Source organism: Microcaecilia unicolor, chromosome 3 (assembly GCF_901765095.1).
Source record: "Microcaecilia unicolor chromosome 3, aMicUni1.1, whole genome shotgun sequence".
Lineage (NCBI taxonomy): Eukaryota > Metazoa > Chordata > Amphibia > Gymnophiona > Siphonopidae > Microcaecilia > Microcaecilia unicolor.
In genome coordinates, this window is record NC_044033.1 from 164,133,765 (window position 1) to 164,158,884 (window position 25,120).

General features: G+C 45.0%; 1 protein-coding gene across 1 annotated transcript in view; it reads left to right on the forward strand.

The window, feature by feature from the left end:
* Positions 1–25,120, forward strand: part of LAMA2 (laminin subunit alpha 2) — a 1,107,608-nt gene that overhangs the window by 1,010,251 nt on the left and 72,237 nt on the right. The window contains exons 55-56 of the mRNA XM_030196530.1: positions 498–618; positions 21,049–21,225. Coding sequence (XP_030052390.1) covers positions 498–618; positions 21,049–21,225 — 298 coding nt within the window. The remainder of the gene's footprint in view (positions 1–497; positions 619–21,048; positions 21,226–25,120) is intronic.

The window sequence follows — 25,120 nt, forward strand, 5'->3', positions numbered from 1 at the left end:
TCCTTGTTATTTGAATATTTTTACTGCTGTAATTGCCTATTGCACATGTTTGATTTATTCTTACTATGCACTGCTTTGAGTGAATTCCTTCAAAAAGGCAGTAAATAAATCCTAATAATTAAATAATTAAAGTAATTCTATAAGAGGTTTTATTTTACATGTGTATATTGTCATATATGTGCTAACATGCTTTTATAAAATTACCCCTGTGATATTTATATATTGAGATTTATTAACCGCCTTTATGAGGAGATTCACCCAAGGCGGTATATAGCAAGTACAGTTTAACATAAAACTTACAAATTTGCTAACAACATAACAATAGTAAAATGACCAAATATAAACATAAATACGGTCAAGGAGGTAAACTTCAAAACAAGTTTGAGATTTAAATATCGATACGTATGTTTCTATGATTATCCCCACAGTGAAAACAAAATCCCTGTGAATCATTCTTAAAAAATTCACAAGCTTTGCTTTATGTCTTTCTTTTATAGACCTGAAGTGAATTTAAAGAAATATACAGGATGCCTGAAAGATATTGAAGTTTCACGAACCCCATACAACTTATTGAGTAGCACCGATTACGTGGGGATAACCAAGGGATGTGCGTTGGAGGTATGTTGCTCTCGTTCACAGATTTAGCCCTATTCAGTAAGGATTTCCTCCCAGTTCTGAGAAGAAAAGTAAATTAAAAATAACATGAAGGGACTCTGGCTCTTAAAAGCTATTTTATGTACTGCTGATGCACCTAGGTGATAGGAATAAGGGACAGGTCACAAATGATTAATAAAATGGCGAGGAAAGGCATTTTATACCAAAACTTTGAGACAGTTACAATTTATTAAATTTACTACTACTAGCTTTTTTGAATAAAAAAGATCACAACAGTGTACAATCTTAAAATAATATAAAAACCATCAAAATAGAATGACAATAAATAATAGAAAAACACAATCATACAAGCATATATCAATACTACAATAAACACCTAGAGCTCAACACCAGTTAGCCCTTGGGAAGAGAGACATCAACGCTAAAACAAAATAATGAGCTTTAAGCAACCGCTTAAGGCGCTTCACAGCTTTCTCCATATGAATCATCAAAGGAAGTGCATTCCACCAGCAAGGTGCCAAATAAAAATTTTTTAAAAACCCTTTCTAGTAGCCATCAGTCCAGTCTGTTACTGAAGGGCCCAGCATTGAATATCTGGAAATAATGGCGACAGCAGGCAGAAAAATGTTCACCACCGCTGGCTGAATATTGACAGGCTTTGAAATTATGCAAATGCAAGAAATCTGATTGTTTGAACGTGTAACACGTGCCAGTTATATAAATACTTAATTATTATAAAATGAATAAGACATGACAAATCAATGGATTACATTAATAAAAGGTGTTTTAACCCTCTTTGAGAAAAGTAGGGATGTAGCTACCATTGAGCATGCCCGGCATAATGCTCAGGGCCATCCAATGGTAGGAGCCACTTGCAGCTGAACCCTCCACCTCTGTGCAAGTCCATCATTTTTATTTAATTATTTATTGCATTTGTACCCCACATTTTCCCACCTCTTTGCAGGCTCAATGTGGCTTACATTATATTGTGAATAGTGGAAATCTATAAGAAAATATACATTTAGTATTGCTTAATGATCTTGGGTAACATGATAATAGTAAGGCAAGGTAGTGGAATAACGAGCAATATACTTTAGTATATTTAGTATCATCATCTTGTCCTTCCCTTCCTCTGTTCCAGCACTTCTCTAGCACTCTCCCCCCCAAAAACCGCCGGTCCCCTAGACATGTGGTGGTCATTAGCAAAGCAGCTCAGAACACAGACTGCCCGCAGGCTGGTCCTGCCAGGGCCTTCCCTTTACCACATCCCACCTCTCTGTTGCAGTTTCCTATGGGTGGGATGTGGTCCTATGGGTGATGACTGCCACATGTCTGGAGGACCGGTGGGGGTGGTGGTGTTGAAGGGGTGCTGGAAACACAGAGGGCGAGGAGAGAGGCAAGAGAGGTGCTGTATCTGCAAGGAGAGTAGGGGAGAGATAATGGACTTAGGGGGAGGGTAACAGAAGAGAGAGAGAGAGAGTCGGAGCAAGAGAGAGGGGAGGAGGAGAGATGATGGACCTAGGTGGAGGGAAAAAGAGAGAGACCTGGAGCAAAGAAGGGGAAGAAATATTGGGCCTGGGGAGGGGGAAATAGAGGGAAGAGAGAGACAGAACTGGAGCAAAGGGGAAGGGGAGAGATGGCTGGGCTGGGGGTGTAAGAGGAAGCAGAGGGAAGAGAAAGAGAGAGGAGGAGAGGCATGTGGAGGGGAGGGAGAGAGATGTCGGACTACAGGGTAGAGGAGAGGGTAAGGGGTGGGGAGTGCAGGAGTAAGGGAACAGATAGGGGAGAATTTGGACATGGGGAGGGACAGGGATAAAGAAGAGATGCTGGCATGGAGGGAGCATAGGGATAGGAACACATTTGCATTGCTGAACACAAAGGGAGGAATAGAGATAAAGAGGGGAATAATAACCATGGAAGGAGGATAGGGACAGGAACACAGAGGGGAGACATTGGACAGGACAGATAGGGATGTAGAGGAAAGATGGTTGATGTTTATAGAGAGACAAAAAATGTCAAAAGACCAAGAGATCCTGGAAAAGAAAAAACAGAAAGGCAGAAAAGAGACACTGAGATGAAAGCAATGCTCAGGCAACAAAGGTAGAAAATAACATTTTTTTCTGAATTTATTAATCATCATATGTCAGCTTTCAGAAATGTGTATCTCTGATATCTTGCATTTTGGTTCCTTTTTCTCTTATTTTATTTGGATTTACTGTGACAAGTATTCTATACAGGTCTGTTTACAAGGTTTGTTTACTGGAGCTCTGAAGGGATTCCTGCCTCCCCCTACCCCTCAGTCCTCTCCACTTTGGGAGAGATGTTATTAGGGGCTTATCTTAATTTTTCCACCCAGGGCCCATTCGGTCCTAGCTACACCACTGGGGAAAAGGTATCTAAAGTAAAGGATCCAAAATGCTGAGAATACTCGGTTTTTCATGTGATTGGTCTATAAGCAGCCTGAGAAAGTTACATGTTTGAATTTCTGTAGCTTTTTTAGTTTTTTTTTTCACATAAAAGGATGGGGTTTATACTGTTGCATTACAAATTGTTTGTTCTAATATAATTCATTAAAATCTTATTTTTTGTTTCTGAAGACTTTAGTCTCCTTTTCCCAGAGATGGTCATATATAGTTAAATGAGGGAATATTGCATTCCCTTTGTTGACATGGGGCGTACGGGGGTAGGGCTAGTTCAAAGGTATCTGACACTCTAAGTGAACCTTCAGCCATTTGCCTCCTCATGAGGCCCCTCCCCCACCCCAATCATATCTAGCATCTTCCCTTCCCATCCCAACCCCTCCATAGACCAGCATCTCCATCACCTGCCTCCTTATCTACTCCCTCCCCTCATGTCCAGCTGGATACCCCCATCAGTGGTATCCAGCATTTCTATCCTTCTCACCTTCCCCCCCCCCCCCCACCCACCCTGTGGCATCCATCATTTTCTCCCCCCCCCCCCCTCCCCACCACCAGGCTATTGAAAGGAGTGTTCATATTTTGACACTGGGGAGGGAATGGCAAGCATTTCTTTTGAGAAGACTTAGCTAAGTAATGCTTGTTTTTATTTTATTTTTTTGTGTTCCAGGTAGAAAAACTTTGACTGTCAGATGTAGGTCAATATTCAACTGAAAACCTAGCCAGCTAGGTTCACCTGAATATTCATATACGGATAGCTGGTTCAAATTAGCCAGATATCTTACTCACTTAGCAGGGCTTTTAAAATCCAGTTCCATGTATTCTGTCAAACTTGAGCCAGGCTGAAATCTGCCCAGTTTGAGTGCATCCTGATTCCCTTACACATTCCTAATAGCAAGGAAATTAAAAAGGGGCATGCATTTTCTCAGCTGTAATGCACTTTGCTGCCACCTAGTGGTTGGAACTAGTAGGTAACTGATCTGCACTATCAAAGGAATGATATATTTTTAGTGGAACCATTCACACTAATGCAGGAACTAAATTAAAGTCTTATCAAATATTGTCAGAAATTAGTGCAGGACACCTTTGATGGGGAAAGGGCAATGATAAGCTATCTGTTCCTCTACCGGACTTGGCGAATGCCTTTACAGTACATTGCTTTCCATTGAAAGCAATGGAAGTAAAACCCGGCTGGCTCAATCCATCCTCCTTTTTCTGGAGCCATATGGTAACCCTATATGTAAGCCACATTGAGCCTGCAAATAGGTGGAAAAATGTGGGATACAAATGTAACAAATAAATAAATAAATCTACCTTGTTACAAAATCGGTGGGCACTGTTCACCAAAGAGTTTGTATCATTGTCAAAACAAAATTATACAGGTAGTTTTACTTTGGCTATTAACCCTTAACACGTTTCCTGAAGGAAATGTTTCTGTCAAAAAACAACATATGTCATTTTGATCATTCAAAACTACCAATGTTACCCTTCCTTTGTCATGCCCCCACCGATGGGCATGCCTTTGAACAATGAGGTCCAAATTGTTCATGTTGTAAAACAGCACAGGGAATTCTGTGACTAAAAATATTGTTTTACTTATAGAAGGAAATACCTTTGCTTAATGTACTCTAAACATGTAGAGGGTGATTTTCTGGAAATAAAGCAGAAATAGAATTTATAAAATAGCTCTCCTGAAATGCTGGTAATATTCTGTGCACATTCTTGGGGATACAGCTGAGTGTGGTTTTTGCATGTGCACGTGGACTGTTGAACGTGTACATGTATGTGTCTAAATTAACTCTGAAAATGTATGTATGGTAAAGTGCTCTACAGATAGGTAAGTACTAAGGAGGAGCAGCCAGACAATTTTATGTTTTATGTCTTTTAGAGGAAATTTTTTTCAGGGGTCTCCCTCCCTGTGTGTTGTCACGAGAGACAACATAAAATTAAAAATTTCTGGCTCTCCTCGTATCCCCCCCCATCCAAGGCCTCCCCTCCCCCTCAAGACCTACCTTCCTGGTGGTCTAGCAGGGTCCATTGGGGCAGGAGCAATGCCAACTGCCAGTCTATAGAGAAAGGTCATGGCTGCCATATTGGATGCAGCTGCAGCAATGGGCAGGAGTGGATCAGCATTGCTCCTGGCCCAATGTACTCCACTAGACCAGGAAGGTAGCCCCAAGGCAGAGAGGGGACCCTTGGATCACCGGGGAGATAGGGCCACCCGCCTGCTAGACCACCAGGAAGGTAGTATCATGGGGCAGGAGGGGGACTGTTGTTTGCAAACCTGTCTTTGGCAAATGAAATCCTATTTGTTTTTGTTTGCCAAAGGAAACAAACATTGACATTTCTTCTGGAATTGTCATTAAAGTATGTATATACTTTTTCAGTGACTATTAGCAGATGCTTACATAGAAAAGTATATGTGCCCTCCTTATGCAGCCACATATAACATTACACCCTTAGTACTAGATTCAGTAAGTGGCACTCAGATTTGGGTGCCGAGAAAAATGTGCGCTGAGCTCTGTTCTATCAATGGCGCTCTGAGTTGGGTGCTGTTTACAGAATAGCACGTAGCACCGGGATCCACGCCCAACTGTGTGTGTGAGGATTTAAACCTACTGAAACCTGGTGTAAATCCTCATGCATAAATTAGGCATGAAACCCCAAATTCTGTAATACCACGTGCATTTTTAATGAACATCCCCGGCCCTCCCATGCCCCTTTTCAGTTACACAGTAAAAAATGTGCCTGCGCATCTTTATAGAATAGCGTGTACCATGTGCACTAATCCAAATTGTTGCCGATTAGCACCAATAATTGAATAACCCAACTATTGGTACTAATTGACTTGTTACGCAATTAAATTGCACACGCAAATCGGGCATACGCCCAGATTTGCATGCACAACTTTGGGTGCCATTTATAGAATCCGGAGGTTAGTATCGATGAGGTCCAAATTCAAGCACAGTTAAACTCATATCACAAAAATGTTTTTTCTCCAGGATCTTGCATATGTGAGCGGTGTTCACTGCTTTCTGCATTGAACAGAAAATGTAAGCCCAAGTCAAAAACCTAGTTCAGTTTAATTTCCCAGTGCTTCTGACGCTGGCTCACAGCCTGCACCATTTTGCATTTGCTGTTTGAATGAATGTACAGCTCGGCGCATGGTTTAATGAAATGTTTTACAAAGCAAGAGGAATGCAGAGAACCTCTCCCAATATTGAGAAAATTCCTTGTAGGTGTCCAAGGAAGGGCTATTTCCACTGGGCTTAGCACCCCCAAGAATTTTGAAAAGTTGGCTCCTATGGATCCAGAAATGATTCCATAGTATGGAATTGTGGGGAAACTGCTGCTGAAGCCTGCTTCCTCTGTCTGTCTGTCTGGCTTGCATTGCCTGAGAGACAACCCCTCTGGGCTAACCAAATAGTAAGTTCTTTTGGAAAACGTCAACGCTTATACTGAGCTTCTCTAAAAAAGGAAAATACATGGAAATACGTGTTCTAAATAGAATGACACAAATTGCCTGCTGTGACAGAAAAGACTGAGACCAATGTGCAGTCTCTGTATTTTCAAAGAGATTTGCCTGGGTAAATTGACCTGTCTGAAAAATTGTCCACTTCAGACTGCTAACAAGTAAGTATGAGGTTCTCAAAGAAAGTCATTCTAGACACATTAAAAAGGGACACTCCTGGAGCTGTGTTTAGGTTAGGAAATACAAGTGCACATGCAGAATGGAATACTGAAATCTGGTGCACACCGTGTTTCCTCTCTCCTCCGCCTGCAGAAAAAGGGCATACACAGTCCACCAGTACTTTTGTCACTGAGAGCATCCAGATCTACAAGTACAAGACTTCCTGCAACCTTTGTGTCTAGGGAAGCAACTGAACATTATTCCTCAATTCCTGATAGTTTTGCTCGTGTGCTAAAAGGCATATATTAATCCATCCATCCATCCTTCTTAACCTGCAGAAAATCTTTTTAGAGAGGCAACAGAAATATGGGGCCCAATATTCAAAGAATTTATGCTCCTGACATTTTGGGTTATGCTTCTAAATTGGCTTCTGTGAAAATTTACTAGGCTGAGTGCGTAACGTTATATTCAAAATTGTACTAATCTCCTAGATTTAGGAACATAAAGAGTGGGTGAGGGAAACGTTAGGAGCTTAACACTGAGTTTCAGCACTGGGCTCATACTTTGGCCTCATAAATCTAGGCCAGGGCCGCAGAGAGACTGAGACAGGCCAGGGGCAGGGCCGCTGCTGCTGCCCCCCCCCCCCCCGACCGCCACATAGACCACAAAACTTGGGGGAGCCGGAACCCAAAGTGGGAGGGTACATTTTGCCCCCACCTCCCTGCCCCCACCTCAACTCCAAATACCTTGGTTGGTGGGGGTCCCCAAGCCCCGCTCGCATAAGCCTTCTTCTAACGCTGTTCTCTTCCACATTGCCTGCCCTGCAGCTGCTTTTCCCCTCACCTCGTGCAGCATGTGTGATGTGAAATGAAAAGCAACTGCAAGGCAGGCAATACGGTAGAGAACAGCGCTGAAAGGGCTAGGGGGGCCTGGCACCGGAGTTTTCTTCTCCTGTTGGGACAAGATCACCAAGGTTCTGTCAGGTGCCGGAGAGAACAAACCAGCAGATCAGTATAATATCCAAAAAGACTTTATTGAGGATACCATGTATGAAACAAATGCATTTGTTTCATACACGGTATCCTCAATAAAGTCTTTTTGGATATTATACTGATCTGCTGGTTTGTTTTCCACGTTGGATTTTGCCTTGTTGCTTTCCAGGTGCCGGAGAGAGACAGACCCCGGTGCTGGGCCACCCTTGGAGGCCGGGACCCCTTGGAGGCTAGGCATGGGGGAATCTTGCCGCCCCTCCCCCCCCCATTTTGGCAACTCTGATCTAGGCAAATAAATGACAAGCTGAAATTTATAAGCATAGGTAGCAATTCAATAAATTGGCGCCAAGATGTGGGTACGACAATGGGGTGCACTTTGTGCCAAATCTATATTGGTTTAAGGGTACACCTAAGCTGTTATAGAATACTAGTACAAAGCAGCGTTGGCATGCCAAGAGTTAGACACACCCACATGACAATATTATATAAGTTGTATCGCTTAGCAATACACCCATGATGCACCCATGCTCTGCACACTTGTATTCCTCCCTTATAACTGCATGCTAAATGATGTAAGAACACTCCTTACAGACTAACGCCTGGCATGCACATAGGGCTAGATTCTGTACATAGTGCCAACAGTTAGGTGCCAGGAAGATCCATGCGAAGCCTGTGTTCCAGCAGTTCCCAAACTGTGCACCACAGCATCCCAGGGTGCCACTGTGAATTCATAGGGGACCTGAGGCATATTTTAGTACCCCTTTCAAAATTGTGGCACCCCTGGAATGGCTGGCAGGAATGCCAAAGCCCTACCAGCTGAAACGGTCAATTGCCTGAGCCCCGAGCTCCATGCTGCCTGAGGAAGTTGGCGACATGCTTCAGCCGGCGACATCAACATTCCTGCACAAGCTCAGTTCAACACGGGAGTGCCAGTGTAGGCGGCTGAAGCATGCTGCAAAGACAGCGGACCACTTCAGCTGGAAGGGCTTGTGTGTCCCTGCCAGTAAAGTAGGATTCCACACCACCTTCGTCATCATCACTACCTCTGGGGAGGAGGGACGAAGAGGAAATAAAATGTCTGGCTTAGGGCACCATGAAAAAATTATTTAAACACTAAGGGCTCCGTGAACCAAGAAAGTTTGAGAAACCATTGCTATATTCTATAGAGGGTGCCTAATTAGTGCTTGTTATCTCCCATTAAGCAATAGAGTTGCAAATTCTAACACCAAACTTTGGGCAATCTATATAGAATCTGGGGAATAGGGGATAATTACATAAGTACATAAGTATTGTCATACTGGGAAAGACCAAAGGTCCATCGAGCCCAGCTTCCTGTTTCCAACAGTGGCCAATCCAGGTCACAAATACCTGGCAAGATCCCAGAAATAGTGGATTTTCCCCACGTCCATTTAATAACGGTCTGTGGACTTTTCCTTTAGGAAGCTGTCCAAACCTTTTTTAAACTCCACTAAGCTAACCGCCTTTACCACATTCTCTGGCAACGAATTCCAGAGTTTAATTACACGTTGAGTGAAGAAAATTTTTCTCTAATTTGTTTTAAATTTATTACATTGCAGCTTCATTGCATGCCCCCTAGTCCTAGTATTTTTGGAAAGCATGAGCAGACGCTGCACGTCTACCTGTTCAACTCCACTCATTATTTTATAGACCTCTATCATATCTCCCCTCAGCCGCCTTTTCTCCAAGCTGAAGAGCCCTAGCCGCTTTAGCCTTTCCACATAGGGAAGTCGTCCCATCCCCTTTATCATTTTCGTCGCCCTTCTCTGCACCTTTTCTAATTCCACTATATCTTTTTTGAGATGTGGCGACCAGAATTGAACACAATATTCGAGGTGCGGTCGCACCATGGAGCGATACAAAGGCATTATAACATCCTCATTTTTGTTTTCTTAAAAGGTTCCCTAAAATTAGGCACCAGGATGCCAAGCACAAATTCTGTATTGGCAATTACAGACGTAAATGTCATTGTAGAATAGTAGCCTAAATCCTAAGTTGCTTGCCTCCCTTGAGGCACGAGTACTTGTGCTAGCTGAATGCTCATGTGTAACTGCTGTCAGGTGTTTAACCTTAGTGCATAAGCACTAGGCAGACCCCTGACCCACCCAAGCCCCACCCTGAGGTCCACGCCCCCTTGTAGCTGCACACTATCGATTTGCACATACAATTTGTAAAATCCCAACTAAAGGCAGTTCTGTGCATAACTGCTAATTGCTATCAACTGACACCAAATAACACCAATTAGAGCCAATAATTGTTTATTACCTCCAATTAGAAGCTATTTATTAAATTAAGTTATGCGTGTAACTGACACTGTTCTATTACTTGCACATGCAACTGTGCATTAACCCTCAGATTGCACAGATTTGGGCATGCAGGGCAGAGGTGCATGCAAATTAGTTAACAAGCTGTTAATGATCAATTATTGGTATTAATTGGCACTAATTTGGACTTACGCATGCATCTGCATATGCACTGCTCTGTAAGGCTGCATGCCCAAAGCACATTGCCTGCAGCACAAAAGAGGGTGTGGCCATTGGAGGGGCATGGATGGGTCAGAGACATTCCAAAAATTTAGGCTCAGTGTTATAGAATTCCTGGGTTGTGTGTGTGCCAGGATTTACACCAGGTTTCTGCAGGTATAAGTCCTCGTACCCAAGGTTGGGCATGGGAATTGGCGCAAAGTGCTATTCTATAAAGGGTGCTTGGTACACAGATCTCTCTGGCATCTACTTTGGGCACCATTTACTGAATCCGACCCTTAACGTAAAACTGTGAGCGCAGGTTTATAGAATTAGGGGGCTAAATGCCAATTATTGGCATTAATCACATGCATAAGCTCTAATATTCTATAATCTAGGCACATGGCTGGTGCCTAAATTTAGACGCCAGCTTATAGAATTGCTTTTATAACTTTGAAGAGGTGTTACAGTTCCATCGCCTAGCATTTAAAGGGACTATTTTAAAGTTACCATAGTATCAGTATAAGGCACAGCTAATAGTCACAGGGAACCTCAGTTTAGACTTTAATTCCCTCCTACCCACTCTGACTCCCACCCAGCCCTGGCCTGATTTCTGATTTATAGGCCCTTAAACCAACTGGGAGGCTAGAAAGTTAACTAAGGCATCTCTATCAGTAAGTAATTAGCTCTAAGAAATACAGTCTACTTAGGACAATGGAAGGGAACCTACTAATAACATTAAAAAAATACTAGCAAAAATTGAATACTAATAAAAACTTAATTTTAGCATAGATTAGCACATAACATAGGGAACTTTAGTTTATATATTCCTAATAACTCACCAATAATAATATGCAGGCAGCAGTCCAGTAGAGAGATGGAGGCTATCCAGTATTTTACTGATGCTTGAAGTCTCAGCAGCCATTTTGAAGAAGCAGCCAGTGGACCTGGAGGAGCCGGAGCCTGTTGTGTTGCCAGTGACTGGTAGTGATCCATGTGAGCAAATAAATCTTGGACCGAGTCAGGGAGCTCCTGGACCAGGAGAGTCAGTTGACTATAACGTTAAGCACGCAGCCTAGTGCATTTTCACAGAAGCCAATTTAGAAGCCGGAGCCTGTTGTGTTGCCAGTGACTGGTAGTGATCCATGTGAGCAAATAAATCTTGGACCGAGTCAGGGAGCTCCTGGACCAGGAGAGTCAGTTGACTATAACGTTAAGCACGCAGCCTAGTGCATTTTCACAGAAGCCAATTTAGAAGCCGGAGCCTGTTGTGTTGCCAGTGACTGGTAGTGATCCATGTGAGCAAATAAATCTTGGACCGAGTCAGGGAGCTCCTGGACCAGGAGAGTCAGTTGACTATAACGTTAAGCACGCAGCCTAGTGCATTTTCACAGAAGCCAATTTAGAAGCCGGAGCCTGTTGTGTTGCCAGTGACTGGTAGTGATCCATGTGAGCAAATAAATCTTGGACCGAGTCAGGGAGCTCCTGGACCAGGAGAGTCAGTTGACTATAACGTTAAGCACGCAGCCTAGTGCATTTTCACAGAAGCCAATTTAGAAGCCGGAGCCTGTTGTGTTGCCAGTGACTGGTAGTGATCCATGTGAGCAAATAAATCTTGGACCGAGTCAGGGAGCTCCTGAACCAGGAGAGTCAGTTGACTATAACGTTAAGCACGCAGCCTAGTGCATTTTCACAGAAGCCAATTTAGAAGCATAACCCTCAAAGTTAGATGCATAAATTCTTTGAATACTGGACCCCATATTTCTGTCACCTCTCTAAAAAGATTTTTTGCAGGTTAAGGATGGATGAATTAATACATGCCTTTTGCAACATGAGCAAGACTATCATGAATTGAGGAATAATGTTCAGTTGCCTCCATAAACACAAAGGCTGCGGGAAGTGTTGAACCTGTAGATCTGGATGCTCTCAGTGACAAAAGTACTGGTGAAGTAGCTGTAATGCGGGTGACCCATCTGAGCTCATGGCCTTCGCAATCTGTGCGGTTCTGGAAAAGTGAGCCCTTGGGCTTGTTCAGGCCTCTAAGACTTGTAGCTTCTAAGTCTTATATCCTGACGTATAACCTCGATACACCAGTTCACACCTGAAGACTCTATCTCTCTGAAAGTCCTTTATTTGACTAACACAATGTTTACTCACAGTCAGCTGTAGAGGTTCTGCCCCAATGGCAAAGAGTCTCCGTGGTACTGAGAACCAGGGCCGCCAAGAGCCAGAGCAAGGCCGCCCCCGGGCCCCCCCCCCCCCCCCCACTCAAGGTCGAGGTCGTCGTCGTCGTCGCTGGGCCACCCCACCTGAGGTCGCCGGGCCCACCCACCCGCTACCGGGCCGGGCCCTGAACTAACCTTAAACGCTTCCTTTCACCACCTTCTCAGCAAGCAGCAGCAGGGCAGACCTCTCCTTCCTTCCGTGCCCCGCCCTCACGGACGTTATGTCAGGCGAGGGTGGGACACGGAAGGAAGGAGTGGCCTGCCCTGCTGCTGCTTGCTGCAAAGGTGGTGAAAGGAGGCGTTTAAGGTTAGTTCCGGGAGCGACGGAGGGCGGGCGGGCCGGACTGTGGTGGCGCTGGGCCCCCTCTGGAGGCCCGGGCCCGGGGACTTTTGTCCTCCCTGTCCCCCCTTCTCGGCGGCCCTGCTAAGAACAACATTAGCTCAGACCTGGTTGAATGGTGTACAATATCTTTTTTCAGCAAGATATAGTCAAGGTAAAAACTAAATACTCTAACAGAGGGTAACGCAGGAAAGTTTTCTGTACTGTCTAACAAATGGAGCCTACCTCAGACTAAAGGGAACAGAAAAGGGGAGGGCACACTTTGACCCAGTGAACAAGGGGAAAACCACCAATGGGAACAGAGCCTGCCAACTAGCAACAGAATAACCAATCATATAACAGTTCTATGTAGACAGGCTAGTGAAGTCACGTTGCCTGATAACTACACCCCCTACACCCCCCACAATGCAATGCACATGTGACTCTGCAGTGAGAATGACAGAAAAAGTGTCACACCTACCCCAGAGCCACATTACAATCAGGGAAAGGCTGTCAGAGGACAGAACAGTGCTGCAGCCGAGTTGATGTTGCCTGACCAACCTGAGGGTTAACCGAGCCTCAACTGGTGGCAGGCAAGTCACCAAAACTAGGCACAAAAACTGAAAAAGGGACAAGGCTCAGCAAGAACTGAATACAAGGCTTGACTGAAACTAATGGTTTGACAGGGACTGAGGAAAGACTGGACTGGAACTGTAGACTTGGCAGGAGCTGGGTCAAAGCTGGACTGGAATTGTAGACTCAGCAGGAGCGGAGGCAAGGCTGGAACTGAGGCAAGAACTGAGGCAAGGGTGGAACCAAGGCAGGAACTGAGGCGAAGCAAGGCAAGGCAGACTCAAGAGACACATTGCGAAGGCAGAGGCATGTCCCTGTCACCTTAAATGGACTCAGAGGGTTGACGACTGGGAGCACCCAGCCTGTTTCCCCACTGTGGGACTCTCAAAAGACGCACTGATGCATGTGTGCACACCTAGGCACACCGTCGGTGAGAGAGGCTGGGCAGGATCGGCACTCAGGAGTACCAAAAGCCACACTGCTAGTAGCCCAACCAACCCTGGAAGCCCCCCCGCAAGGCCACGGTCCTGACCCTGCTCCCCTGACGAGGCCTGCAGGTGAGTTGGGGCATGGCCCAGGGCCCTGTCAAAATGTTTCTAGATGTAGTCAAATAAAATATGCCCCACTACATTTAGGCCAGCTGTGTGTGCAACTGGAATTACTCTGGCAACATATAGCTGGTTAGCAATTGAAACTCAGCACCGAGTGGCAAAAGCAAAAATCCACCTCTGAGAAGGCCTTCAGAACCATCCCTTTTTTCGAACTGTCTCTAGTTTTGTATCCTGTGAATTTGGGTGGACAGATCTAGCTGGTCAGCTGACTTCTGAAGTTAGTTGGGTAAATCATTTGAAAAATGACCTGATTATGCTAAAGGGAAGGGAATCTTATTTCCTGTGAAAGCAAAAAGAAAAAAAGTGGTCTGAAAATGGTTTATATCAATGGTTCTTAGTCCTTATACTCAAAGGCCACAAACATGTCTGGTATTTATTTAATTAATTTTAATTATTGGAATTTGATATCCCACTTTTACACAATAGGACTTTTCACAGTATTTGTCACATATGTTTGCATGTGCCTGATCTAAGCACAAAGCTGAAACTTTTGCAGCCCTTGAGTTAGAACTCTGGCTTCAGAATACCCTCCTAATTCTTCAAAGAATTACTTTTGTGAGCGGGATAGTGTCCAGCCACTGGTGGGAGCCTGGCATGAAGAATCAACCCAGGGGACCTTGATCTGTGGGTGAGGAGAAGACATGTATCAACAAACAAACCCCGGCCTTTCAAAAATATTCATAAATAAAAGCTTCAGTTTTGCTTTTTAAATTAAAAAAAAAAACTATATCACTCTTTAATGCTCCTCGTTTTTGCTTGATATAACAGCACCGCATGAGAGCATGAATCACCTGATATGTGTTGCAGGCAACAGGGACCTCAAGCCGTGGAAAAAGCGACATTATTAGGAAAACCTCCTGTGGAAACAGAATCTTCCTGCCTGAATTTCATTTATTTCTGTATACAACTTAATTCTCTCCTTAATCAGAAACCAATCAGCATGATGTAGAAAAGTAAACAGCAACATAAAATATAATGGAATGAAATACACAATTAAAAACTAAGAAATTATGGGCTCTTTTATTAAGGGGTGCTAAGAAATGGGCTTAGCATGCCTTTACACGGGTTTTTCCTGCACGCTAAGCCCATTTCTTGAATGGCCATTAAAAAGCCTTTTCTGTATTTGTTTCATTTAGAACTGTGCAGCAATGTTTCCGTAAGTGTGTGGCTATTTAAAAGAATTAATGCGAGAGGCCTTTCAACCTCCAATTGAGAAGGCTGTAAAGGCTCCTGCATTAATCCTATGGTAACCAGTTAGCACATGTACATTAGCGCATGCTGACTGGTTACTGAGTCCATGCTCATTCTCTGCCCATCCTCCATTCCTGATAGACCCCTCAAAAAATTACAAAAAAATAAATACCATACACTTGCTCCTGGATTCTATATAGCACACATGGAGGGGCATTTTTGACCGGGGACGCCCATCTCTAAGGGCGCCCATCTCTGAGGACGGCGCCGTAAAGGGGCGGAGCCGACCGTATTATTGAACAAGATGGGTGTCCATCTTTCGTTTCAATAATACAGTTGGGGCCTGCCAAATGTCAGAGATGGCCAGGTTTGAGATGGCCGGCATCGGTTTTCGCCGATAATGGAAACCGAGGCTGGCCATCTCCAACCCAGCCAAATCCAAGGCATTTGGTCGTGGGAGGGGCTAGCATTTGTAGTGCACTGGTCCTCCTGACATGCCAGGACACCGACCGGGCACCCTAGGGGGCACTTCTAAAAATTAAAAAAAAAAAAATAGCTCCCAGGTGCTTAGCTCCCTTACCTTGGGTGCTGAGCCCCCCCCCCCCCCCAAATCCCCCCCAAAACCCACTCCCCACAACTCTACACCATTACCATAGCCCTTATGGGTGAAAGGGGGCACCTACATGTGGGTACAGTGGGTTTCGGGTGGGTTTTGAAGGGCTCCCAGGCAAGAGCGTAGCCACAGGTGAGCCTAGGCGGGCCTGGGCCCACCCATTTTCATCCCAGGCCCACCCAGCAGAAAACCAGCCACTATCCCTCCTCTGTTGTTGCACCTTCAGCAGCGAAGTTATCTCCCAGCTGCACACGCCAACTCAGCAACCAAGTTGCAGCATCCGATTCCGAAGATCCATGGCAGAGGAAATCAGCTGATTGAATCCCCAAGCACTTTCTTCCGACTGCAGCGCGGGACCAGCCACATGCCCGCTAACAGCTCTGCGCAGCGTTCCGACTCCAAGTCCCGCCCCTTAAGACACAAATGGCCTGTTTCCAATACAGAGAAACAGGAAGTTTGTATCTTAAGGGGCGGGAGTCGGGACGCTGCAAAGCTGTTAGCGGGCATGTGGCTGGTCCCGCGCTGCAATCTGAGAAATGGATGATGACATCTCCCCACGGATCTTGGAGGCAAGCAGTAATGAAGGTCCAGCAGGGGAAAGGAGCCGCTGCAGTGAACAGGAAGATTAGAGAGCTGAAGGGAGAGGGGGAGGGGTGGATGGCTTGGCAGGCAGAATTCTGGAAGGTAGAATTCTGGCCACAGGGAGGAGCAGGGTACGGAGAGGGGGTGCTGGGTCTGAGGGAAGGAATGGATGAAATCCTTGCCATGGGGAGGGATAAGTCATAGAGAGGGGGAGCTGGGCATGAGGGAAGGAATGGGGGAGATCCTGGCCACACTGGATCATGGGAGAGGGGGCAAGAGGAAAGAGAGAAGTGACAGGAAGATGCTGGGAGGGGTGAAGGGTGGGGAGAAGAGAGGGAGCAGATGCTGGGCTAGAAGGGTGGAGGGAAAGAGACACTGGGAAAGGTGGAACCATGTGGGAGAGGCCAAGTGGGTGGCAAGGAAATGAACGCGAGAAGGATGGTGATTACAGGGGAAAGAAATATGGTAATGGGGAATAGATTGAAGATGGAAGGGAATGGATTGCAGGGAAAGTAGAGAGATGGGGACTAGGAGAACTAGTGGGTGAAAATGAAATGGAAATCTGACAAGTAAATCTGAAAAGTAAAACAAAGGAAAAGGGGTTAGGATAAAATTTGGGTGGACAGAGAAAAGAAAAGAAAAAAAATGAGAGGAAAGAGCTAAATTGGAAGGTCAATATGTCAGAGGCAAGTGAAATGAGGGAATGGAACAAGAAAGGAGAAAAAGACAAATGGACAACAGCTGCTTGAAGGAGAAATAGCAGAAAGATTGGAAAGTTCAAAAGAGAAACTAGATCAACATGATGGAAAAAGAAAATGACCAGACAACAAAGGTTGAAAAGGCATTTTATTTTGAATCTTAACTGAAATATGATAGCTTGAGAAATGTGCATAGCGGATGTCACTTTCCTCATGAGCTAAAGTGTTTCTATTTCTATTTTGAGTTGGGAGGTACTGGGGGAGAGGGGGAGGAAGGGAGCGGGACAGAGAGAAAATTTTGTGCCCACCCACTTTGGGCTCAGGCCCACCCAAAATTGGCTGTCTGGCTACGCCACTGCTCCCAGGCTCCCATTTTCCACCACATGTGTAATGGGTAAGGGGGGGGGGGGGGGGGATGGGCCTGGGTCCGCCTCCCTGAAGTGCACTGCACCCACTAAAACTGCTCCAGGGACTTGTATACTGCTGCGATGGACCTGAGTATGACATTTGAGGCTGGCAAAAAAAGTTTTTTAAGTTGTTTTTTTGAGGGTGGGAGGGGGTTAATGACCACTGGGGGAGTCAGAGGAGGTGATCCCCGATTCCCTCCAGTGGTCATCTGGTCAGTTCGGGCACTTTTTTGGGGACTTGGACCTGAAAAAAAAGGACCAAATAAAGTGGACCAAATTCTCGCCAGGGACGCCCTTCTTTTTTCCATTATCGGCTGAGGGCGCCCATCTCTTAAGCATTCCCCGGCATGCCCCTGTCCCGCCTTCGCTACCCTTCTGACACGCCCCCTTGAAGTTTGGCCGGCTCCACGACGGACTGCAGTTGAGGCCGGCCAAAATCAGCTTTCGATTATGCCGATTTCACCGGCCTTGAGAGATGGCCGGCCATCTCCCGATTTGTGTCGGAAGATGGCCGGCCTTCTCTTTTGAAATAAGCTGTCTAGCGTTCCATATCAAAATACAAGCGTATTCTATAACTACGCATGCAACTTAAATGGTTTAGCAAGTTAATCAGCGTTGATAACAGCTCTTAACAAGCAATAATGAGCACTAATTGGCAATAATTAGAATTTATGTACACAAATCCCTATGCATATTCTGTAACGTACTGTGCCTAAATTCTAATGTGTGCAGTTCAAAAGTGGCATGGCTATGGGTGTTTTGTGGGTGTTTCAAAATTTACACATAGTTATAAACTATGGCCCAGTGTGCATAAATTTATGTGCAAGGATTTACGCAACATTTTGTTGGTGTAAATGAATGGGTTTGGGATGGCTCAGGGGACAAGATGAGGGAGTAAAGGTGAGATATGCACCTGGGAAGTGCCCTCTAGGGTGCCCCATTGCTCTCCTGGGATGTCTGGGGGACCAGTCTACTAAAAATGCTGGCTTCTCCTACATCCCATCGGCATGAATCTCTATGTTTTGCACTTACTTGGTTTTTCTTTTTTGAAAATGGACCAAAAAACAAAAATGTCCAAAGCACAAAACCTTGTTCGAAGCAGTATTTTTGAAATAAAAGATAGAATTTTTTCTTTTTCAAAAATGACCTCCTTTCCTATTCAGATTCTGGACGTTTTGTGCAAAATGTCCAAAGTCGGAATTAGACGTCATATTGAAAATGCTCCTCCATGCCAGCTGAAACCTGGTGTAAATCCTGCACGCATCTTTTATGAGTGTCCTTGACCCACCCATGCCCCTCCCATGGCCCTGGTCCCTTTTGAGTTATGTGTGATCCAATTTAGGCACCTATTGTTACAGAATAGTGCATAGCCAGATCAGTGGCCAAATTATACTTAGTGCCAATTAAGTGCTTCATAGCTCCAATATTTAAATCAATGGAGCACATTAACTAATTATTCTGGAAGCCAATCTGGGATCTGCACCCAATTTTGGGTGCCCAAATGTGGGCAGCCTTTATAGAGTCCGGGGGTAAGTTGATAGTGCCAGAGCATTTAGAGGGGGTTTTTCAGCAGCACTATCCATGTGGAGGCAGATTTTAGATAGAATGTAGAGAGGGGAATTCACACATCCAGATTCAGATGTAGGGAATTGTCATACTATTCTGCAAAGTGTGCTGCCAGATATAGACTCCCTTCTAAAGTACAGAGTAATTTTAGAAAGCTGCACATGGGAAGAACCAGTGTACACATCCCTCCTCCCATACCCACACAAATAGCTGCTCCCTTTGTAAAGGGCCCCAATCTCAGCACTGGTGCCCCCCAATATGTGCCGTTCATACTCGGATGCCAGCACTTGCACTTGTTTAGATGTCCCCCATGGCACCCAGCCCTCCTGATCTACCCCCCCCCCCCCCATGGCACACACTCCACAACATAGCAGCCCCTTCAGTGCCACACTGAACAAGGGGCCCCCTATTTCACACCATAGAACCCCCCCCTGGCAGGAGAATCCCCTACGTGTGGACAAGAGCCTGATATATGGCAGCTTTCCCCAAGGTAACTGCCCCCATCTCAGGCCTAAGCACGTCAAACACAACCTTCCCTCAGCAGGCCTTTCCCATCTTGACCCAGATTTCTCATGTGGGAGGCCATTTAGCAGTAATATTGCAGTGTTACCACTAGGGGGTAAGGTTTCCATATGAATTCTACCATTACAGTTCTTGGCAACCATTCTGAATGGCCAGAGAAACAAGGTGGAAGCAAGTGGGTATCATTCCCATCCCTCTAGACATCAGGAATACCTGGCAAGCTTGGGGAGTGAGTTGGAGGGGGGGAATTCTATATCATAAGGGGGATGATAGCTGTAGGGCATGTGCCACTGGGGGAAGATTGCTCGGGTTGGGAAAGTTGAGCACCAAGGAAAATTGCTTAGGGGGGCCTCTAATTGGCGGAGGGATGGGGAGGACCTGGTATCAGGGTAGGTGCTTGATCTGGAGGGAGTGTAGGCATTGTGGAGGTCCCAGATGTCTGTATGTACAGTTTCGTTTGCAGCAGGCATTTAGTTTGTTTTAAATGCTAGTCTTTTTTCCACCACCCCAAATTATTATTATGATGTACCAGCCACCCACAATTTGGAGTGATAAAAGACCAAGAAGGCCACGTATGAGAAAAGCAATTTTATTACTTACCAAAGTACAAATGCAATTAATAGTTTCTCATAGGAGATCAGCGCTACTACACCTAAGTGTTCTCTGCTACTGTCTCTCCAATGTAATGCACTGGTTCAGCTATTTATATAACAATGCGTCACATTACTTTAGCAAGTTATCATCCTCAGAAATCATTCTGTTTTATTTCAACGCTATCTGCTTCTTTTCTGTTGTTAAACCACATGTTTCTGTCTTTCCATAATTGCTTGCTTCCCACGCTTGCTTGCACGCAAGAATGTCTTATCAGATCATGAGTCTCCGGCTCACATGCATATCAGCTTTTGCCTTTTGGCCCTGTTCCATGGTGCATGACTTGTGCTCATTATTTACAATTTGTGCCTAGGGGCAGGTTTAAATACTGATGTCTAGGTTTCTCAATACAGACATGGATTCCCCATGTGAAAAAGGGAATGCACATCTGTACAGTAGTCCCGAAAAGACCACTCCCTCTCCCTGCCATAGCCACGCCCCCATGCCATCTAGATGTACTGAGCTTCCCTGCATTTGAATAGCCTCTGGTTTGAGATGGTATTTAAATATTTGGGCCTCTCCCAATGATGAAATATTACAGTTTACAATGGAGATGCTTCTAAAATAGCCATAATGCTGAAAATTGACAAATAGGAGACATATGTTTAGTGGTGGCTGCCATACCTTTGAATATCAACCCAATTGAATCCAATCATGAAAAGAAATAATTTATATGTTAAAACTTGCTGTTGTGATCCAATTTCCTAGGTTGTCAGTGTTCAAACAAGTAAGGGAATATTGGTAGAATTTATACTACCTGCTTTCTAATGACAGAAGAAGATTAAAACCTGCACTACGGTGTTCATGGACTGCAAGTATGTTCCCAGTTGTGACTCCATATAGCTGGAATGTGCCCAATTAAAGCAGTAGCACATATAGTTATGTCTTCATTACCTTGGACTAACATACTTTTGTAATTTTTTTTTTTTTGCACTCTTTCTTTCTCTTGATACAGAAAATACACACTGTGAATTTTGCCAAACCTGGGTTTCTAGAGCTGCCACCAATCTCATTTGACACTGGCACAGAGATCAACCTGTCCTTCAGCACCAAAAAGGAATCCGGTATCATTCTATTTGGCACCAGCGGTGCTCCTGTTCCTGTGAGGAGGAAGCGCAGGCAGATTGGACAGGTATGGTGGGGCACGGAGGTAGCATGTAACATTCTGGGTGTCTGCTGGAAGATAACACTGCTGTTGGAATCCTCACAATGACCATGGTTCTGCACAGTTTGAATATGTACAGAAAATTATGCAAAAATGTCTGGGAGGCAAAACGGAATGTCCTATGGTTTGATCCAAATGTCTTTTTTTGTAAATATTGTTTCAGAAAAGAAATGCCTGCAACTTAAAAATCTCTGGATATTTGGTCATGTGTATGGTGTTGGTTCCACTTTATAGAAACTATAATTCTTCTAACAATGGATCATAATCGTAAACAACATGGCATTATATCAGCCAGGGGATAGATTGCACAGTCCTGAAAGGGAGATAGGGATCCCACCATAAGAGAATTTTAGGATAGATTGAGCAATCTCTACATACTGAGTAAGCTTTAAGCTATGCTGGGGAAATGGTTAGTGCCATGGCCTGAGAAGTAGGGGAACTGGGTTTGATTCCCACTTCAGCTCCTTGTGACTCTGGGCAAGTCACTTAACCCTCCATTGCCCCAGGTACAAAATAAGTACCTGTATGTAATATATATAAACCGCTTTGATTATACCACAGAAAGGTGGTATATCAAATCCCATCCCCCTTTCCCTTTAAATGGAAAAGGGTATGGAGGAAGTGTTGAGAGTGAGTAAGCAAGGGAGATAATTGGAGGGTCTCTAAAGGGGTGGGGGAAGGGTAACTCCGGATGGTAGAGACATCAATCATGGTGGGAGGGGAAGAACAGGTTAGTGCGGGAAGCGATAAACAATTTGAAGATACTTTAATTGGGAGATGATGCTATGCATGTATAAGCTTGGTACAAAAAAGGACTGAAAGAAGGAGCAGAGATCTAGGTGGTTTGGGGGGGGGGGGGGTTGGATGGGGTAAGAAATACCTAAATGATAAATCTTGTATACGAGAAGTAGATTTTTAAATGTGATTCTATGGAAAACTGGTAGCCACTGCTCTTCTTTTAATAATAGGGTAGCACGATCCCACTTTTTAGCACCTTTAATCCATTTCACTGCTGTGTTATGAATAGTTTGAATCACCCAAATCCCCTTTAATAGAGAGTTGCAATAGTCAGTGTTACTCATAATTGTGGAGTGAAGTAAGGGGTATGTTTTTTAAAGAGCGTTAAGCCCTTAACCTGCTCTAATAGGGGTACTGCATAATGCTGTTAAGGTGTTATGCAGTAATATATCTGTTAGCCACATGCATTAGGGACTCTGTCTGGGAGAAGGCATGGCATGGGTGTGAAAATATTATCCTGTTAGCGCATCTTAGGTTACGTGCGCTGATAGGGTAACAGCTGAGTTAACGCTGGATCACTTAACCCCTCCTACACACCAGGGGTGTAGCCAGACCTCAAGGTGGGAGGGGGCCAGAACCCAAGGTGGGGGGGACACATTTTGGTCATTGCCCCACTACCGCCCCCCTCTGCCGCCAGCCCCCTCCGCTGTCTCGCTGCCCCCTCCGCCGCCCACTGCCACCCCTGTAAACATCGTGGATGGTGGGGGTCCCCAACCCCTGCCAGCTGAAGACTTCATCCGGCACTGATCTCTGGCACCGCTGCATTGCCTGCCCCTGCTCTCTCTTCCCCTCACATCGGGCACACTTTGTTTAGTGAAACTGAGCATGCTCAATTTCACTTAAAAGAGCGGGCCCGACGTGAGGGGAAGAGAGAGTAGGGCAGGCAATGTGGCGGCACTGCAGCAGGCCAGCGCTGAACAAAGGCAGGGGATAGGGACCCAGAGCAAATTTGGGGGGCCCAGGCTCCCTTGGCCCCCTAGCTATTCTGCTGTTACACAGAAGTCGCTAAGTGATCCAACATTAACTCCTAGCAGTTACCGCACCCTAATGATCACATTAGAGCACAACCTGCATAAAACACACCCTGAAGAAGAAAAGCATTAGATTTGCAGTTAACACACACTAAAATCCATGATAACTCCAAATCCTAATGCCCTCTAGTAAACCTACCCTTAATATTCTTAATGCCTTGCTAGAGAATAAAGATTTCACTGAACGAATCATGTGCAGTTTGAAAAAAAACATTTCTTGGATATATACGATGCATGTAATTTCAATGATAATTCATCATCCAGTACAACTCCTAAAATTGTTAATGATGGTACCCAAAAAATCAGAGAACCATCCATGAGTAGAGGTGAAATTATAGTGCATGATTTTTGCCCATTAAATATCATGCCTTTAGTTTTTCTGGATTTAATTTCATCTTGTAATAAGATAACCAGTTTGCAATCTTAGAGGCTCTTTTACTAAGAGGGGCATAATCAACTGGGACGCCCAAGTTTTCCTGAGGACGTCCTCGCAGGATGTCCTGGCGAAGGGGCGGGGAAACCCGTATTATCGAAACAAGATGGGCGGCCATCTTTCGTTTCAATAATACGATCGGGGACGCCCAAATCTCAACATTTAGGTCGACCTTAGAGATGTTCGTCCCCGGTTTTCAGCGATAGAGGAAACCAAGGACGCCCATCTCAGAAACGACCAAATCCAAGCCATTTGCCATGGGAAGAGCCAGCAGTCGTAGTGCACTGGTCCCCCTTGACATGCCAGGACACCAACCAGGCACCCTAGGGGGCACTGCAGTGGTCTTCAGAAATTGCTCCCAGGTGCATAGCTCCCTTACCTTGTGTGCTGAGCCCCCCAAACCCCCAACCCACTCCCCACAACTATACAACACTACCATAGCACTAAGGGGTGAAGGGGGCACCTACATGTGGGTACAGTGGGTTTCTGGTGGGTTTTAAAGGGCTCACATTTACCACCACAAGTGTAACAGGTAGCGGGGGGAGCCTGGGTCCGCCTCCCTGAAGTGCACTGCACCCACTAAAACTGCTCCAGGGACCTGCATACTGCTGCGATGGACCTGAGTATGACATTTGAGGCAGGCAAAAAATATTTTTAAAGTTTTTTTAGGGTGGGAGGGGGTTAGTGACCACTGGGGGAGTAAGAGGAGATCATCCCCGATTCCCTCCAGTGGTCATCTGGTCAGTTTGGCACCTTTTTGAGGCTTGGTCGCAAGAAAAAATGGACCAAGTAAAGTTGTCCAAGTGTTTGTCAGGGATGCCCTTCTTTTTTCCATTATCAGCCAAGGACGCCCATGTGTTAAGCATGCCCCAGCCCCGCCTTTGCTATGCTTCCGACACGCCCCTGTGAACCTTGGTCATCCCCGTGACGGAAAGCAGTTGAGGACACCCAAAATTGGCTTTTGATTATGCCGATTTGGGCAACCCTGGGAGAAAGACGCCCATCTCCCGATTTGTGTCGAAAGATGGGCGCCCTTCTCTTTCGAAAATAAGCCTGTAAACGTCATTAAGCCCTAGCATGTGGTTAGCCTGTGAGAAAAGGATTACTGCAAAACATGTTAAAAAGCATTTTGCAGTAATTTCCCTGTTTTCACACGGTGGCCCCCAAGTTCTATAAATGTTGTCAAAAATTGGACACAGATCCCAGATTGGCTCCCAAAATAATTAGTTAAAGGGCTCCAATGATTTAATTATTGAAGCTAACAAGCATTTAATTGCCACTAATTTTGATTTGGGCACCGATCTATTGGATCACGCATAACTCAAAGGGGCGTGACCTTGGAAGGGGCATGGGCAGCTCAACAGTATTCACAAAAGTGTTACAGAATAGTAACACTTTGTGTCCAATTTGTCTGCTAAACTTAGCCAGCCAGTACTTGAATGTTCATGGATTGCCAGCTATATATACGCAAAATAGATGGTTAGTCGCTATCCCTTGGATTCTGCATAGCATGCCTAGTACTCCACACCGAAATCCAAGCATATTCTATAACAATGCATGTAACTTAATTGGCTTAACAAACTAATCAATGTTGTTAACA